This window comes from Haliotis rubra, unplaced genomic scaffold, assembly GCF_003918875.1.
Source record: "Haliotis rubra isolate DU_JTF1 unplaced genomic scaffold, ASM391887v1 Scf83, whole genome shotgun sequence".
Classification (NCBI taxonomy): Eukaryota; Metazoa; Mollusca; class Gastropoda; order Lepetellida; family Haliotidae; genus Haliotis; species Haliotis rubra.
Window position 1 is genome coordinate 1,439,164 of NW_025767557.1, and position 20,142 is coordinate 1,459,305.

The following is a 20,142-nucleotide window of genomic DNA, read 5'->3' on the forward strand; positions in this document are numbered from 1 at the left end:
TCCAATACATTTTGTACAGTCACCATTCATAGAGAATGACACAAATTAGTTTTCTTCATGATTCTAAGATTCCTGTTTTTTAAAGTCATTTGAGTGAAAAATACGTGCACATATTGATGAAACGATATCACAGAAACATGTTACTAAGCAGAGCTAGAATGCATGCAAAGTAAAGTCATAATCAATCTAACATTAGATATGAGCACACTCGGAGTTTGCTCCAGTTTAACCTGACACTATAATGCTTTATGATAGTACTAGTAGCCTGTGTGGTAAGAGCGTCCGCCCAGAGAGCGGAAGGTCGCGGGTTCGATCCCCGACTGCGTCATACCAAAAGACGTTAAAATATGGTACTTGTTGGTCCCTGCCTGGCGCGCTCGGCATTAATGGGTACAACAAGGACTGGTCGGCTTGGAGTCAGTATAATGTGCCTGAGTGGGGTATTCATGCTTCACTGCGGCATGGTATCTCAGTGGGCTAGCACTATAAAACCAGCTTCAGTCTGGGCTAGTACAAGCAGCCGCACATACACATACACACGCATGCACGTCGTCATATGAGCGAAATATTCTCAAGCACGACGTTAAACCCAATTTCACCTCACCTCACCTCACTAGTAGCCTGTAGTGGTGGTCCGATTAATTGAAATAATCGAAGATTGGTCGCAGGGACTAAACGACCAAGCAATCGATCATGTTTTCTCATAATCGAACACAAACAATTCTGGAACACTTGTTTTCATCAACAATATTTTTCACAAGGTTGGTTTTGTCTGTTACATTTCATAAGCACTACAAGCTTGTTCCAAGTCATCAATGAATTTATTTTAAAGACATCAAGAAATTTATGTTCCTAACATACTAGTCATCCTTTAAAGATGTGAAATTTTGCAAAAAAAAATCAACAAAATTGAGTACGTTTTTTCCTTATATTTTTGTGCATTAACAAATTTCATAAATGACGCTAACCAATTATTTTCGATGATTGATCGGTGGTAATGAACCAATCATCAATTATGACATTTTAAACAATTCCCAACACTAGTAGCCTGTAATGAATAGAGTCTGGACAAGACAATCCAGTGATTGACCGTTTGCGCAACGATCCACATGGTCAGGTACAAGGGCACGTTATCAACCAACAACCAACCCAGACCACCAGGTCCATTAGGTGCCTTCTTACGGCCAGCGTAGATGCGGAGGACCATTTTCAAATGGAATCCCACAGAGTTACACTTGTCTGGTATAAAACCTATCTTTGAAAATACAGTAGAACATGGTTATAGCGAACACGGATATAGCGTACAAACGGATATAGCGAACAAATTTAAAAGTCCCGTCAACAGTCCTTTATAATATCATTAAAATTATACGTGAATAACGAACTCGTGAGTAGCGAATTAACGGCTATAGCGAACTGATTTACTACCCCCCAAGATCCAATTAACGACGTGATTAGCAAACTCAGTGTCAGCTCAGCCACTTAGCGGTACAGTATACATCAATCTTGTTGGCGGTGAATCAACATTGTTTGATGGTCATGAATTAATTAACAAAACAAACATATCGTGTTTAACCCATTCAACACGCGCCAGGCGAATAATCGGCCACAACGTTATGAAAAGCGAAAGTTTTCGGATTGGCGAGGGCGGTATCCATTGCCGTGAGTATGATTGGCTGCCTTAGGTCACGCGTGTCTGATTTTGACCAATCCACGATCCTTATAGCAGACTGTGGCGAAAAGCGTCATTAGAAACCAATCTTTATCCAATAAAATCGCTTTTACAACTGTGAAAATACTCTCGCAAGGGTACAGTGATATTGTTGATGTTCCAGAGCTGTCGAACGATACCAGACACCACACGCGATTCACCTCGCATGTTATTCATACGGAGCTTCGAAAACGGAGGTATTTCCCGTTGTTGTGTCATGTTAACGAACGGAAAGCCTGATTACATAAAAATGAATCGGAGAAAGAAGAAAGAGGCACGGGCATGTTATGACATGTCACAAATGGAAAAAAGATCGCTACAGTTTTTGCTTCTTTCGTGGTTTATCTGGACATTATAAATGTAAGCTTGCATTTTCATTAAAAAATAAATTTATTTAAGTTGTAGTTGTATTATTTCAATTTTATTATAAAACGGCAAGATGGCGGTCAATGTGAATAACGAACAACGGATATAGCGAACTAAATTTCTTGGTCCCTTGGAGTTCGTTATATCCGTGTTCTACTGTACCTCCGTCATAAGACTCATTAACCTAAGACCATCTCAAAGTGTACATATGGTAAGTGCATAAATGTTGCTTTAAGCCGCATCAGCAACTTTGCAGCTATTCGTGGCTATGTATTATGGATACTGCAGGGTTTCGACTCACTTGTCTGTATCTTTCATCACAGGAGTCCTCAGAGTGTCAATACCAGAAGTACAGCTCCGACTCTGATGGCCGACAGGAGTAGAGGTCAGTTTACCATTGCCATAGGGGATTTCAGGACTGTTCAAAAACTGAAACAAAAAGTAGTCATCAGGAATACTGGATAATCGTAATGTCACTACTTGTGCATAACTTTGAAGACCATGCGAGTATTTGCAAATGAAGTACACACAGAGTGAGTGGGTGTATTTAATGCTGCTTTCAACAATATTTCTGTCATATCATGTCAAGATGATGTAGCTTGATGTAGAAGAAAAGCCCAAAACAATGCAGGTCTAAGATGTTTACTAATGTGGTGAAAACCACCTCCACAGCTATAGGAATGACTAACCTATATAAATGGTGAACCACAATTCAGACTCACAATCATAGGTTCCTTGGTGTCCAAGGGAAGCAACTCTGCACAGGGAATTGCAACAAAGACAACTGAACCACTTGTACCCCAAGTAAATATAGAAGAAGTTTGTGGATGCCAATGTTAATTTCAGTTATGATTGTTAGGGCCTATTTCAGTAATAATGGTACCATTTTTAATTGGTAGATATAATCACAACGCACCTGTGACGGAGAAAATGGCAAGTTTTTGATGGGTGTGCCTGTTGGTGTCTCTGGCTCAGATTTAATGCCACTCAGACCAAACGGTTCCTCATTCTCATTGGTATCATGGTCCTCATCCGCGACAAGAAATGTTGGCACCACATGACCATATCCCTTGTCGATAGCGTAGCTTTCACGGGGACGAATGTTGCGCTGGAAACAAGCCTCAGACAATCAAAACACTGACAAACATAGAAAGGACCATTCAAAGGTAACAATGTTCTTGTCAAGGTTCAGGATTTACAAATATCAACACTTGGTAAAAATATAGAGCAATTCCTTATTACTGGTTCGGTATTCTATACAATATCTGTAGTATTTCTTTGAAGTGAGTGAATGAGTTTGGTTTTACGCCGCTTTTAGCAATATTCCAGCAATATCACGGCGGGGAACACCAGAAATGGGCTTCACACCTTGTACCCATGTGGGGAATGAAACCCGGGACTTCAGCGTGACGAGCAGACGCCTTAATCACTAGGCTAGCCCACCGCCCCTATTTCTTTATAGAACATTCTGATGTACAGTGTAACATGATAGGCTTTGATATGATACATGATATATACATGTTGCTGATGACCATATACAGTCATTTTTTCCTTTTTAGTAAATAAGTAACCCTTTAAACACATCACCGGTAGTGCTGGTTATCGCTCAAGAACTATATTATCTACCGTATATGACCGTCTATAAGCCGAATTTTGAGGACCAAAAAAAGCAGTCGGTAGAAGGGGGTCGTCTTATCCATGGGTTACGCTTTCATCAAACTTTTTTCCAGGGTAAGAAAACAACATCGTATAACTTCGCGTGAACAAACAACAGAAGACGACTTTGTCAGTAGAGACGTCAAATTTGCAATTAAACATCACTAGACAAGATTATTTACCTTTTAAGTTATAAGTTGTTTTGCTGGGCATTGTATTATTTGCAGGGATTAAGATTACCATGCGTATTTGTCTCGTACACAAAGCCGGAAATAGCAATCAGCTGTGCACACGTTTCCCGGCGAACAAGTTCAAACATGCACAATAATATAACGGGACGAATTCTGACGCAGTCATCAGTAAAATATAATACAGAATACCATTATTTAACCCAAAGAAATATATCCTAGCATTGTGTAATTTTAGTTACAGTTTTTGCTCTATAAATTAATTAAGATTACCGTGCGTATTTGTCTCGGCATCGTACACAAAGCCGGAAATAGCAATCAGCTGTGCACGCGCTTCCCGGCGAACAAGTTCAAACATGCACAATAATATAACGGGATGAATTCTATTGATTGAATACTATTATTTAACCCAAAGAAATATATCCAAGCATTGTGTAAGCACATGGAATGGGGTAAAATACGGAAGCCATTTAAATTCACACATTTTTACCGATGTTACTGTAAACTAGCAGTCAATGGAAAACAAGGCGGTAATCAGTTCGTGATTGTTGAATGGGGTAAAATAAGCAAGCCAGTTGGTTGCTACAATAAATACGATATTTAGAGAAGCTATATTATGCATTTTCTGTCAACTACACTTCGTTTCGATCCGTGAGTAGACACAATATATATGACAGTGAATTCTTTGAATAATGTGGACCAAAGTTATAATTATTGGTAACTGCCAGTTGTCTGTGGTCTGTGTTTGCCGCGATTAGGACCCCATCGCAGGGGGTCGACTTATGCACGAAACATACCACTTTGATACTGATTTTAAGGGTCAAGTTTGGGGGTCGTCTTATCCATGGGGTCGTCTTATAGACGGTCATATACGGTACACAAATCTTGTCTTACCTGGCAAACCCCATACAATTATTTTAGTATGTTCATTAAAAACAACAGCCAACATATAAATTCCAACAATAAAGAAAACGTTTTTTTGCGTGGCGCTTGTGTTGTTTTTTGAGTATGAGGATACATATATAGGTACGTATTGTACCGTTACTTGTGTATCAAGATACATATCGTATTGTGGCATTTGAAAAACTAACACTAAATTCATTTTTGCATGAAAAATGTGAAAACTAACCTGTTTCCTGCGCTTACTCTTGCGCAAGATGGCTGGAGGTGTTGTGAGCTTGTGAGCTACAGGGGAGGTAATTGGTATCAGACCGCCCGGGCTCTTCAGTTTGCCGAGAGAGTGACCATCAAACCTCAAACCTGAAGACAAAGCCAGACAATATGCAGGAACTATACCTATATGGCAGCGGTCTGTAAATAATCAAGTCTGGACCAGACAATTCAGTGATTGACATCATGAGCATCGATCTAAGTAATTGGGACACGATGACATGTGTCAACCAAGTCAGCGAGCCTGACCACCTGATCCTGTTAGTTGCCTCTTACGACAAGCATGGGTTGCTGAAGACCAATATAATCTTCTAACCTGGAACTTCACAGGTCTTTGGGAGGATAGGTCTACATGTTATCAATACTGTCCAGGGCCCCATTTCACAGAGCTCTCAAAAGCCTTTTCTCGTAGCAATCGTACCTCCTATACTGTAACATTGACTTACAACAGTCGTAGCTCTAGGATAGCTTTGTGAAATGGGGCCCAGGCAAACATTTTTGGTTAATTTCCATCCCTGCAAAAGTGGTTTCAGGAGTAAGAAAATCCAGTGAGATATATGGCATCATTTAATGGATACTTTGTCACCAGCAAAGTTTGACTCTCACCTGTCGACCCTTTCTTCTGCAGGCTTGTGAACTTAATAGGGGTTACTCCTGTTTGGGATTCTAGGCCATTGATGAGGTCCAAAGAAGACAGACCTCCAAAAGTGTTTACTTCCATCATGGCATCTGCCATATTGGCAAAGTTTCTGTAAACATGCGAGAATAGCATTCAGAAAAGACAAAGAGTTGGATAACTTCATACCCAATACATTGCTATTGATTGGGAGCCCATTATATTTCAGCAGAATATTCTTTGAAAGACAATAGAATCTCAGAGTGAGTTGCAATGGTTACATTGAAAATAGTGAGTGAGTGAGTTTTTGTTTTACGCCACACTCAGCAATATTCCAGCTATATGGTGATGGTCTGTAAATAATCGAGTCTGGACCAGATGATCCAGTGATCAACAGCATGAGCATCGATCTGCCGATTGGGAAGTGTTTGCCACTGATGTAACTCTCAGGATAATGTCCCCGTTTTCTATCATTTTTCACTAAAGAATGGAATATCTATATTTACTACTTTTTATTTTTGGGTCACATACAAGATGCCTGAAATGACTGGTGTCTGCATAATCACCCAATGTAGGCTGTCAACATACTTGAAAACATTGGGTGCAATGTTTTATGAGATATCGCCTTTAAAAAGCGGTCAAAGTATCATGGTGACCTTGAAGATAAGGTCAAGGTCACCCAAATAAACTGCTGTCTGTGTAATACCCTAATGTAAACTGTCACCAAATTTGATGACATTGGGTACAACAGTCCATGAGATATCGCGTTAACAAGAGTTAAAAGTGTGAAAAGTGTCGTGGTGACCTTGAAAATAAGGTCAAGGTCACCCAAAATCAACTGGTGTCTGCGTAATCCCCCAATGTAGGCTGTCACCAAATTTGAAGACATTGGGTACAACAGTCGATGAGATGCTGTGTTAAGAAGAGTTTATAAAGTGTTCAAAGTGTCGTGGTGACCTTGAAAATAAGGTCAAGGTCACCTAAATACAGTGGTGTCTGCGTAATCCCCCAATGTAGGCTGTCACCAAATTTGAAGACACTGGGTACAACAGTGCATGAGATATCACGTTAACAACAGTTTGAAAAGTGGTCAGTGTCGTGGTGACCTTGAAAATAAGGTCAAGGTCACCCAAATCGTCTGGTGTCTTTGTAATCCCCTAATGTAGGCTGTCACCAAATTTCAAGACATTGGGTGCAACAGTTCATGAGAAATCGCGTTAACAAGAGTTAAAAGTGTGAAAAGTGTCGTGGTGACCTTGAAAATAAGGTCAAGGTCACCTAAATAAACTGGTGTCTGCGTAATCCCCAATGTAGGCTGTCACCAAATTTGAAGACACATGGTACAACAGTGCATGAGATATCACGTTAACAACAGTTTGAAAAGTGGTCAGTGTCGTGGTGACCTTGAAAATAAGGTCAAGGTCACCCAAATCGACTGGTGTCTGCATAATCCCCCAATGTAGGCTGTCACCAAATTTGAAGACATTGGGTGCAACAGTTCATGAGATATCGCGTTAACAGTGACAAAAGATTTGCACAAGAACTGGTATTTTTTAAGGCTGCATGATAGCATGAATGAAGTTACAAATCATCTTCAAGCACATTTTGCATCCATATCACAGCAGCCAGCATGGTAAATACCAAGACAGGGTTTACTTGTGCCAAATAAAACTCAGGCCACTGGCATGACAAACCAACTCTTTATCAACTGGGCTGCTACTACTTCTAAGTACTTATACTGACTGACTGAGTTTGGGTTTACGACGCTTTTAGCAATATTCCAGCAATATCACGGCAGGGGACACCAGAAATGGGCTTCACTCATTGTACCCATGTGGGAATTCGAACCCAGGTCTTAGGCGTGACGAGCCAACGCTTTAACCACTGGACTATCCCACCGCCCCCTAAGTACTTATAGCTGCTACAGGACCTGCTACATGGAAAATGACTGTGTCTGGCCCAGACGGTTTAGATACTGATATATCTGTAGTGGTGGCCATCCAAACCTCTAACAAAACAAAGTCTGGTGGGTCAAGGTCTAAGCCAATGTCCTCACAGGGAATGAGTAGAAGTACAGTCTCCTGGATATTGGTTTGCTTTGGTTTGCTGTAAATACTTTCGGACTGTGGAGTTATACTAATATTAGATATGGTGAAAATGATGACTTACTTGAGAGGAGTTGCAATATTGTCTGAGGGTTGCAGTGAGATCACCTGCAAGTTCTGACTGGATGCCGAAGGTGCAGTATTTTGCACCCAACCTTGACCTCCAGTCACAGACGACACATAACCTGCAGGTAAATGGAGAAACATAAACATGGTTCGGGCCACTCAACCCCTCATTGACCTCAAATAAAAGGGCTGTAGTCACTCTATCCCCATGTGCCCTCAAACAGTGCTGGGATCATTAAACCATAACCCACCCCATCCCAGTGACCCCAAACATAATGCTGGAATCATTAAGCCACAACCTAACCCCACCCCAGTGACCCAAACATAATGCTGGGGTCACTCACTCCCATACCCACCCCAGTGACCCAAACACAATGCTGGGGTCACTCACTCCCATACCCACCCCGAACTGAAATATACTGCTGCAGTCACTCTATCCCTACATGACCTCCAACAGTGATGGGATCATTAAACCACAGACCACACTCATCTCAGTGACGACAAATATAATACTGGGGTCATTCAACTTCAGAGCAACTCAAAGCCCACATTATCTCAACCAGGAATGGTAGGATAATCCTAATGTTTCATGGTCTCAACAAGCAATGGTACTACAATCAGGCTATGTGAACAATTATACCTACCTCCATTCAAGGGAACATTTTTGGGGACAACCTGCAAACAAAAATGACAGGTCTCAGTATGTACTATAATTATCCATTATAAAACCATGCGTTACATACACTAATCCAAGAAATCTGAACAATTAACAAAAGAGAATAAAGCAAATAGTGCTGGTGTTAGCATACAACCTGCGATACAATACATAACGATACTAAAATTTTAGTCACGATGATATATTGCCACTGAAGCTGCGATACGATACAAATCCTGATAAAAGGGTGGCGATATGATACGTATCACAATACTAAAATCTTTAATTCTAACACCAGCCATAAAACACCAGATCAAAACAAAACCATTTCAAAGTATTTCATCAAATTTCACCAGCGTTATTCAATGTTCATTCGGAAACGAGATAACTAGGGTTGTACATGGACTTTGTGAATGTTAATAACATGGTAGCACTCAGTCTGACAGTTCCTTTTTTTTTTTGCTTTTTGTTCTTGACGCAAGAATTTCCGAGAAAACGTTTACTTATGACTGACTGACTGAGTTTGGTTTTTACGCCGCTTTTAGCAATATTCCAGCAACATCACGGCGGGGGACACCAGAAACGTTTACTTATGAAGGGAAAGTAAGTAAGCATATATTTTAATCATCAAACAAAAGTAAGTCTTTTTTCTTGACAGATATCGCGAATTTGGCAACATACAAAGTTAAACAACGATGTATCCTGTCCCATCTGAAGTATCGTATCGGAACATACGACAATGTAAACCTTTGTGATGGTTATAAATATCCACATAAAGAATCTGATTTCCCATAACACTCATTAATCCACTGTAATGGTTTGATAATGAACAAAGGTTAAGGTCTACTCATACTTAAGCAACAGATATTGTATCACTTACATCATTGGGAAAAAGCTGGACTGGAGTAATTCCTTGAAGGTTGTTGGAGGTACTTGGAGTGTAGGGGTGCGTGAAAATCTGAACCGGACTATTTATCCGCCGTGCTTCTTCGTGTTCATACTTTCTCTTCATCGTAGAATTCCAGTGGTTTTTTATTGCATTATCCGTCCTGTAAAAGAAATGTTATCTGTGTCACACTTCTTACACTGGGGACAATGGTTACTTCTTTAGTGTGAGTGAGTATGGTCTTAAGTGGCTCTCAGCAGTATTGCAACAATATCATGTCGAGGAACAACCTAGGGCTTAACACATTGTACCCTGTGTTGATTTGATATTTTAGACATGAACATAGCATTCAATTTTGGAGATTTCTTTTCGAGGCATTTTAGAAGTTATATAGATGAAGGAAAACCAAATTCTATGGACAGTCAACTTCTTGATGAGTGCCTATCATTAAGAAGTTGACTATCCATAGAATATGGTTATCCTTAATTTTGGAGATATTTACCGTCCAGGAAGATATTTGGCTATCTCTGCCCAGCGGTTGCCAAGTTTACGATGAAGTTGGTAAATCAGTCTGTCTTCTTCTTCTGTCCACGCAGTTTTCTTGATGTCAGGATTGAGGTGGTTATGCCACCTGTGAGAAGAAAAGACACATATCACCATGACGACTCACAGACTAAAATACTTCAGCTAAGGTTATCCCCCATAACTTATATCCCAATCTCATTCAGACACAATCTTTCATTCCAATACCCGACATTTCTGCTAACTTCAATCAATAATTAGTGAAACTGTATGTACTCGTACTTCACTCCTGATTCTCATGGTGTTGACCGTGAAACAAAGATCTTGATGAAATTCAACATGATTTCCATAAGTCCATATACCAGTTTAAGAAAGGCAACCACAAAGTTTTCATATGAATACAGACATGCCAAGATCTGTTTGAATACAAAATGTACCTTTCACGACACTGTTTTCCAGTTCTGCCTTTGAGATGCTTAGAAATTAGTGTCCAACGTTTAGGGCCATACTCTCCAACCAGCTGAATAACCTTGTCATCCTCCTGTGAACACAAAACAAGCCGGGTCAACACAATACAAACCAAGTCAACACAATACAAACCAAGTCAACACAATATACACCAAGTCAACACAATACAAGCCAGTTCAACACAATACATTACAAGCCAGGTCAACACAATACATTACAAGCCAGGTCAACACAATACACACGAAGTCAACACAAGACATGCCAGGTCAACACAATACATTACAAGCCAGGTCAACACAATACACACGGTCAACACAATACAAGCCAAGTCAACACAATACAAGCCAAGTCAACACAATACACACCAAGTCAACACAATACAAGCCAAGTCAACACAAGACATGCCAGGTCAACACAATACAAGTCAGGTCAACACAATACACACCAAGTCAACACAATACACACCAAGTCAACACAATACAAGCCAGTTCAACACAATACATACCAAGTCAACACAATACAAGCCAAGTCAACACAATACAAGACAGTTCAACACAAAACATTACAAGCCAGGTCAATACAATACAAGCCAGGTCAACACAATACAATCCTGGTCAACACAATACAAGCCAGGTCAACACAATACGCACCAAGTCAACACAATACAAGCCAAGTCAACACAATACAAGCCAAGTCAACACAATACACACCAAGTCAACACAATACAAGCTAGGTCAACACAAAACAAGCCAAGTCAACACAATTCAAGCCAGGTAGACACAATACACACCAAGTCAACACAAGACAAGCCAGGTCAAAACAATACAAGCCAGTTCCACACAATACACACCAAGTCAACACAATACAAGCCAGTTCAACACAATACACACCAAGTCAACACAATACAAGCCAGTTCCACACAAAACACCAAGTCAACACAATACAAGCCAGTTCAACACAATACACACCAAGTCAACACAAAACAAGTCAGGTAAACACAATACAAGCCAGGTAGACACAATACATACCAAGTCAACACAATACAAGCTAGGTCAACACAATACACACCAAGTCAACACAAAACAAGTCAGGTAAACACAATACAAGCCAGGTAGACACAATACATACCAAGTCAACACAATACAAGCTAGGTCAACACAATACACACCATGTCAACACAATACAAGCAAGGTCAACACAATACAAGTCAGGTCAACACAATACAAGCCAGGTAGACACACTACACACCAAGTCAACACAATATACACCAAGTCAACACAATACAAGCCAGTTCAACACAATACAAGCCAGGTCAACACAATACAAGCAAGGTAATTCCATACCTATCATACAACAGTCATGCTTGTTTTTAACAATTATATATGGACCTCACACAAAGCTAACAAACTTGACAATATCTAAAGCTTAGTTTTTGCCCTGAAGCTTAAAAGAATCAAATACCTTATTTATACTTATTCTACAGGACAAATCAATATGGTATACAATATCCTGTACTAAAAGCTGCTAAATCTCCTGCTGTCATCACAACATATCATTGAGAAATATCAAAACTGCCTTCACATCACATCGAGAACAACGAAAAATTAAGAGAATATCCACATATCCTACTAAACATTTGCTAAGGGTCACACGTTCAACTAAAGACAACTACCTAAGCAAATGTTGACTAGCATAGTTTAGCCAAGGTCAGCTACACATAAAAATGACGTCACATGTGTTAGACAAGATTGAAGCCAGCAAGAAGTCTAGAATAGGCAGTTTACCATGACATTCTGTGCATGACAAAGTTGGTTTCAGTGATGACCTAACGCTGGTCATGCTAATAAAGCAAACAGTAATCCCTCAGCTGTGGTAATTAACACTGCTATTGAGGTAACGAAGCGCTTACTGACATCAGCCAGATCTGTGTCAGCTGCCAGTGTCAGAGAACAATGGAGGGGCACACCACTGGTTCAGCCCAACTAATTTGTTTACTGTGTTCCCAGGTCACAACTTTATCAAAAACAGGCAAACTCTATATATCTTTTTATAATTTGGAAAAACGTGCCAACATTTGCAGATCGTGCTTCTCAGATATCTACACCATATCTTTAGAATAATTTATCACCAGAACTCTGATCGACAATCAACAAAACACTTTTAAATTATTACTGAAAACCATTTGTTCAGCAAAGCCTACCATTGCCCATGACTAAAAGGGCTTTCGAGCATTAATTTATTTCTGGCTTCCAGCACAATATAGGACTATATTTTGATTGATTGATTGCTTGAACATAGAATAGTTCATAGTTACATATTTAGGTGTACAACATATTTGTTCCAGTGACATGTCTCACCTCCTTTGTCCAAGGTCCTTTGATGAGGTCTGGGTTGAGTACCTTATACCACCGGTACTGACACTGGATATCGGTGCGATCAGTGAAGTATTCAGATATGGCTTTCCAGTCACTGATGCCTCGTACTTCCACAAGTTTGCGGAGCTTTTCGTCCTTCAAAACATGAATTGTTCCATCAGTAACAAAGTTCTTATTAAAACAGACTGTAATAGACTCATCTACACAGTATCATGGCTGCAGCCCCTGCACAGCTTGCTCATAATAACTAAATCCCAGGGAGTGGGCAATTTTTTTATTTCAATTTGGGAGTGAGTTAGTTTAGTTTTAAGCCGCACTAAGCAATATTCCAGATATATGGTGGCGGTTTTAATTTGGGAACTATTACTGACGTTTGTTTCAGACAGCTGCAGAATTTGGCCTATGAGCTGGTCTACATATTTGTTTGGTTGTTTATTGCTTAACACCACACTCAGCAATATTCCAGCTAAAAGCTGGTGGTCAGTAAACAATCAAGTCTGGACCAGACAATCCAATGATCGATCCAAGCATCGATCTACGCAATTGGGATACGATGACATGTGTCAACCAAGTCAGTGAGCCTGACCACCCGATCCCGTTAGTCACCCCTTACGACAAGCATGGGTTGCTGAAGACCAATTCGGACCCAGACCTTCACGGGTTGGTCTAGACAAATCAATATACCAACTGTGTCAACGTGGGTGATTCTTCATCCTTTACAGTATTAGTCATGTCAGGAAGATAATCAATATACAAGTCATGTGACATTGCTTGCATTAATCAACTTATCGTAAACTTTTCGGTTATTGAATGAAATGCCCAAAGAATGTGATGTTCATGAATTGTTGGACATTTAGACATAGGTTTAAAGTAACATTACAATGCACAAAGTGACACTAAAAGCTTAAAACTGAACACATATTCCATGTCAACCATGGTAATCTTGTTGCTGTGAATCATTTCCTAGTGAGTGAGTGGGTTGGGGTTTTACACCACTTTTAGCAATATTCCAGCAATGGGATTGACAAATTGTACCCATGTGGGGAATCAAAGATTGGTCTTCACGATATAGTAAGATGTATAGTATTACATGCATGTACTTATTTTTATACATTGTCAAACTGAACATGCATTAATACAATCTATAATAACTCGAAAATCATTCTGTATAGTGTCTTGTATATTCATCATTTCATTTTCACAAAAAATGAATCATCATCATAATACAAATTACAATGAATGAACATACCTCTTCTTTTGTCCACCTGCCTTTATTGATGGCTTTCTTCCACCTCACATGAGGCAGATCATAGTCATGGTCAAGCGGCTCCGCATCATCGGTGTCCTCGTCACTGCTCAGGGACTGTCGGCTGTTCGACCTGGAAATTGGGCAGATGAGGAAATTAGAAGTCGGGATTTTAATTAAATATCTCTGATATGTGCATTGTTTTCAATACAAAGACGATTGATTTTGTATTTAAATTAGCAAGTTGTTACATGTAGCACATCAAACTGCAGGGATTTACAGGACGTGAATTTCTGCGTCCTATACACATAAAAATTGACAATGGACGCAATAAAATTGATTAGTGCATCCACAGGGACTCAGAAAAAGTCCAAATACTTCTTGTAAAATTCCAATCAAGTGACAATAAGTTAGCACTAAGTTTGCTACTAGCTGGGTTATGGTATTTTGCAATTTAATTACTGTAACAATGTGATGATCATGATACACAATATACTAACAGTATTAATAATACTATTTAAGTGTCTGGGACCCCCATTTTGTTGTCCATGACCCCCTGAAAATTAAGAGTATGAGTCCCAGGGACCCTCAAATATAGGGCTCAAGGTAAATCCCTGAAACTGATATAAAATTATCATAGGTTTGGAGGAATACAGATTCCTTTCAACCAAAGAGTTCATAGCGCTACGGCATTCGTAAGCCTATGGTAAACTATAGAGTTACGACAGGTTGTAACATTATGAACGCTTTGTGGATTGGGACCCAGGGCCTAGATTTTCGAAGCTCTCTTAGCACTAAGATAGTCGTATCTGCCAGGCATTAACATTAATTTACGACTATCTTAGCACTAAAATCTACGCCCAGGAATTTAAATATTACATATCATTTACAATGGTCAGATAAACATTCAAAACTTAGACAAATAGCATGCATGAAATAGTTCAAGCATGTCAAGAGCTTTTCTGACAATAAAATCTGAGAATTGCACCTCTAAGGCCATGACAATTGATCAATGATTTAGAGTTATTTATCAATGTCATTAGAAAATTGATCTGTCCCGATCCATATGGTACCAAAATCAAGATATTTTAACTGTTGCAGTTTCACATGCATAACTCAGTTTTGGAAATTTCTTTTTGAACTAGAAGACAATTGCACTTTGCTGGGCTCTGCCTTCATTTGAAACAGCTTCCTCATTACTAATGGAACAGAAAATACAATTCACTTCAGTAGACTAGGCAAGTAAATCACACCCACCAAAATACATTCTAACATTCTACACAGAGATGAAGAGTTAGTTTCCATCCAATATCATAAACTCCTTCGATGTTATTGAACATCCAAAATAATAAGGGCCAAAAGGCAACAGAAAGTGATTATCTTATGTGTCAATAAACAAACCAAGGCCTCCTGTTGAAGTACTGTGCATAATTCAACATGGTTCATGAAATGTTGGACGCAAATTCAATAAGTACACATGAACATCTTCTTAGAATACTTCAAATATGATCCTGAATAAATATGACGTCATTATTACGTCAAAATATTTATTCTAAAACAATGCATTAGAATATTTACATGCGCCGAATGTTACACGTAGCAAATATGCATTGTGACGTTTCAAGGTTACGTCAGGACTTCAAAGAGATTGCCGCCACAATGACAGGTACAATAATGTCGATTTCGGTGAAGTGAAACTTGCAAAATACCAATATAAAGAGTTACCACAATCAAGCTGTTGATACATGTGGCATTAATAATGTCCGAAGGAAGAGAAGGTTTGACCACGAAATGAAAACAAAGAGGCAACACCCCGCAGAGCAGGTCGTGCAATGTGTACCCGTCCACGCACCTGGCATAGTCGAGGCCAAGGTCAGCTTGGCTTATAACATGCATATGACACAAACAACCGCTTGTTTTTAAGACCTTTCATTCGAGACATGGACGATGCATTCTTCGTCGGTGGTAATCCATGTTATCCTTGAAATGCACTGACAACACTCCCCGTGCACAAAATTTCAGAAACTGACCCATGTCGTTCGCCGAAAGAATGACACACAAACCTTTCAAACTGCGCTTCAGACATCCCGATCGTCAATTTTCAGCTTCACTGGACCTTCCATAACCTTGAAGTAGCAATCGAACTTAATAATTACTTTTCAATATGTGAGCTGACAAAAAAAATCTACTAAAGCACGGCAACAAATTTCCATACGAAAATGGCGGACTGTTGTCGAATTTGCGCGCTCCACTTAATGAGATGCAGAAACTCCGCAGTCGATTGGTCCAATAAATAAAGCATCATATTTATTTTTAGAAATACGGGAAACACGGAAGTAAATTTTGTCGATATCCTGTGGTTCTTTGTGTAGAGACAGAGAGATCAGCTAAAATGAATGATGCCAAGAAAATCAGATTTTAACACAAATAATCATAATAGTGGAGAAATCACGGTACCACTGACTGGTATCACGGTGTCCACCTCTTGTCTGAGACAAAACATATTTAACAGTGACTAATTTTATGCCACCTAGGAGAAAAGTTGTTGACCTTTCTCTGATTATGAAAAAAATATCATCGTTTGTCAAAGAAACGGAGAATTTTTTTTATTTTTTTTATTTTGTGAGTGTGATGGTTCAATATTATTTTTTATTTTTTTCCACATTTTTTATTCACATCAGTTGGTACATTCACTTTTTGCAAAAGTCATATATGTTGACAGGTGACATATCTTGTTACAATCGTTTTATACGAATATCATCCAAACAAAGTTGTATAATTGCGGATCGTCTAAGCTTGAGCAATTAGGTAAGTCGGTGCTATGAGTAATATTGCTTGTTTGCTCCTGGGTTCATTTGGTTCGTTTTCATAACAGCACCGTATCCTTCTGGGTAACCAAGGGGTAGAAACATTCATACATTATTATACAGATGTCATGCCTAATACAAGCTTATACATGTTGACAGTTCACAACCCATCAGTCTTCAAACATGAGTAGATACATTCAAGTAGTACTGCACAAAGATCATAAATTTTATACATTGAAGAGTCATAACACATCAGACCATGTTGTGTAATGGGCGCCCGTTTACTCCACATTCGTCTGGCTGGTTTTTCATTTTGGCAACATATCTTTCAAAGAAGCGATGGAGGATTTTAGGGTCAATATTACATTTTTAATACAGCTTATGCATTAAATATGTATATCTTTTCCCATCCGTGGATTGACACATATTGTAATTCGCGATCTCAAAATTCTACTTTAAGCTTGTTGAAGAGTCATGACACATCGGTCCATGTTGTGAGTAGTGGTAGCCATTTACTCATACATTCATTTAGTTGGTTTTTTATTCTAGCAACATATCTCTAAACATTAAAAATTTCTTTCAAGGTAGCAGTAAAAGATTTGAAAGATAGAGATTCATTTCTAATACAACTTATGTATATATATCTTTTTCCGGCCAAAAGAATGTGGTTCACCAGTTTGAAGTTTGCGGTCCCCTGGATACCAAAGAGGATGGATTTAAGATTAAGCTGAATCTCATAACACAGATGTTGTCTCAAAAATTGTTCCAGATTGTACCAAAAATGACTAACCTGTGGACATTCAAAATATACGTGCACAATCGATTCGTTTTCATTGTTACATCTTTGACAAATACTATTGTCGATCAGCTTCATTTTAAATACATGTAATTCCTTTTTGGTGTATATAATGCGATGCAAAAATCTATATTGGAAATCTTGTAGCTTGATATCTCTACAGCATTGTTTAGGAAGACTAAATATTTCCTTCCAGTTTAAGTCAGTTAGAAAGGCAGGAGAAAGGTTGTTGACCTTTCTCTGATTATGAAAAAAATATCATCGTTTGTCAAAGAAACGGAGAATTAGACTGAAGCACCAATGGACTCCTTTCTTCATAAAACTGAAATGACATTATGTACTGGATTTAACCGCGATTTCATTAATTTTAAGGAATATGGGATTGCATATGGTTGTACGCCGCTTTTACCAAAATTCTAGTGAGTGAGTTAATTTTACGCCGCGCTCAGCAATATTTCATATTTTGGCGGCGGTCTGTAAATAATCGAGTCTGGACCAGACAATCTAATGATCATCGATCTACGTAATTGGGATACTATGACATGTGTCAGCCAAGTCAGCGAGCCTGACCACCCGATCCGTTAGTCGCCTCTTACATGCATGGGTTACTGAAGATAATTTCTAACCGGTATCTTCACGGGTACCAAACATCTAGCAATATCACACCTTTTACACACATTGTTGTGTGGAATTGATACTAGATCTTGGGTATAACGACCGAACAGTTTTACCACCAGGTTAAATTCCCACAATAGAGCATGTCCTTGTTCAATTAGCGCGCGTGTGCGTGCGTGTGTGTTTGGAAGAAGATCTCCTTGAGTGCCATTTTCAAAGTATCAAGTACAATATTGACACATTTATGAAATTGTATCTAAACGTCGCCCTCACAAACAAACGAAGTTAAATCCATTCATTTGTCAGAAGAGTTATCCATAATTTTTTCAGAAGATACTTGTATATCCATGTTAAGAAAGTTCAACGCTTTGGACAAACCTGAAACGGACCAGCAAATATGGTTATAACCGCCCATTTCTCAGGCCAAAATGGATCACTATTAGACAAAACTGACCAGTGAAATATAAGATTGAAAACAAAACCAATTTCTCAGGTCCCTGTTCAATGATACTGCTAAACATTCACACACAAACAGGTTGAAAAAAGTCATGAATTTTGTTTATCATGAATACACATTCGTAGACAAATACTCTTATACATTCACACATACATGTATATACACATAACATTGTTCCATCTAATTCTGTTTCGTACATGTTTCCCAGCGTCTCACTGACTTCATTGTCTGTCTGTGTGTTGCTTCTCCGCCTTCATAATTACACGCTCTGTCCAGATGACCCGCCCTGTACGCTGACCATAACGAGAGAATAGACTCTTGCCCTGCTCTTATTATGGCCTGGAGCTTGTTGTCACGAACAAACAGCAGCTGCACTGACAAAAGACTGGACTCGCCTTGTAACACCTTCACCTGCTTGTACAAACTAAAAGATACCCTGTACAACCTGTTGTGATAATATTACCAAGATGTCTCTCTGTTTATAGCCTGTATATATGAAGGACAGCGTTCTCTTTGTGATATGTTCGTGTTTGATTATTTTGTTCCGTAATTATTTCATTTCATAACTGCAATGTTTTGAGAATCACTGGATTTATCTGGAAGAAATAAATTCATTCATTCGTTCGTTCGTTCGTTCGTTCGTTCGTTCGTTCGTTCGTTCGTTCATTCATTCACTCACTCACTCACCCACTTACAATTAAGCTGTGTGTGGCGACCTAGAACAATAATGTGCCACTATCACATTATTACATTATTATCATTATTATCATTATTAACATAATCATTAGTTCATCATCTACAGCGACCACGTGACTGAGATGTGTGTCTGATATTTAATAAAAATTAACCAAGACAATTCCTCCATATCCTTAGACACTGCAGTAATCTGGACTCGGTGGCAAATAGCATTGACTAAAGAGGCAAGCCGGTTAAATATAATGTCCGTACTAGTGAGACCTCTCGGCAAACAAGTCGACAGATGCTTCCCCAGTTATCTTTTAGATCTCCGAATCAGCCTGTTTATCAGTCCACAGGCTCCCTCTGGGATGGTTTTGGCAAGTCTGGGTTCCCTCAGGCCAAATTTAGCGTCGCTCAGGGCTCTATTTGGATTGCATTTTATGTATCTAATGTAAGTATATATTTTGATAACTTTATTTCTGGAACTAAATGTTATGTTTTATTTCTGGAACTAAATGTAAAGCGCAGGTTTTAATTGATTGTAATATTTATGACGATCTACTTTTTAAGCCTTTTCAAAATGCATCGTACATAAATCTCTTCATTTTATAGTTTTTCTCTTCAAGACAATTTTTATGGATAATGTACAGTGACAATCTGGAATACTGTTTTCCCAAGCTTGCTTTTATATTTTACCACTAGACACGTGGAGGCTGTGATGTGATATCCAGTTTAAGGTGGAGGGGCAGTCAGAGGCTT

At 39.0% G+C, this 20,142-nt stretch overlaps 1 protein-coding gene across 3 annotated transcripts in view; it reads right to left on the bottom strand.

Annotated features, from left to right (window-relative positions):
* LOC124262275 (myb-related protein A-like) overlaps positions 1 to 16,269 on the bottom strand; it is a 30,985-nt gene extending 14,716 nt beyond the window's left edge. The window contains exons 1-12 of one of the 3 annotated variants that reach the window (XM_046696762.1): positions 16,094 to 16,269; positions 14,034 to 14,163; positions 12,767 to 12,919; positions 10,379 to 10,482; positions 9,922 to 10,050; positions 9,414 to 9,582; positions 8,523 to 8,553; positions 7,877 to 7,997; positions 5,698 to 5,840; positions 5,051 to 5,181; positions 2,994 to 3,185; positions 2,379 to 2,506 (exon numbers count right to left, since the gene is read on the bottom strand). In XM_046696762.1, the coding sequence (XP_046552718.1) occupies positions 2,379 to 2,506; positions 2,994 to 3,185; positions 5,051 to 5,181; positions 5,698 to 5,840; positions 7,877 to 7,997; positions 8,523 to 8,553; positions 9,414 to 9,582; positions 9,922 to 10,050; positions 10,379 to 10,482; positions 12,767 to 12,919; positions 14,034 to 14,163; positions 16,094 to 16,116 (1,454 nt within the window). In that variant the 5' untranslated portion in view covers positions 16,117 to 16,269. Of the gene's footprint in view, positions 1 to 2,378; positions 2,507 to 2,993; positions 3,186 to 5,050; positions 5,182 to 5,697; positions 5,841 to 7,876; positions 7,998 to 8,522; positions 8,554 to 9,413; positions 9,583 to 9,921; positions 10,051 to 10,378; positions 10,483 to 12,766; positions 12,920 to 14,033; positions 14,164 to 15,431; positions 15,535 to 15,882; positions 16,045 to 16,093 lie in introns of those variants that run through there. The other 2 variants (XM_046696760.1, XM_046696761.1) reach the window with 2 other exon arrangements.
* Positions 16,270 to 20,142: the final 3,873 nt, after the last annotated feature.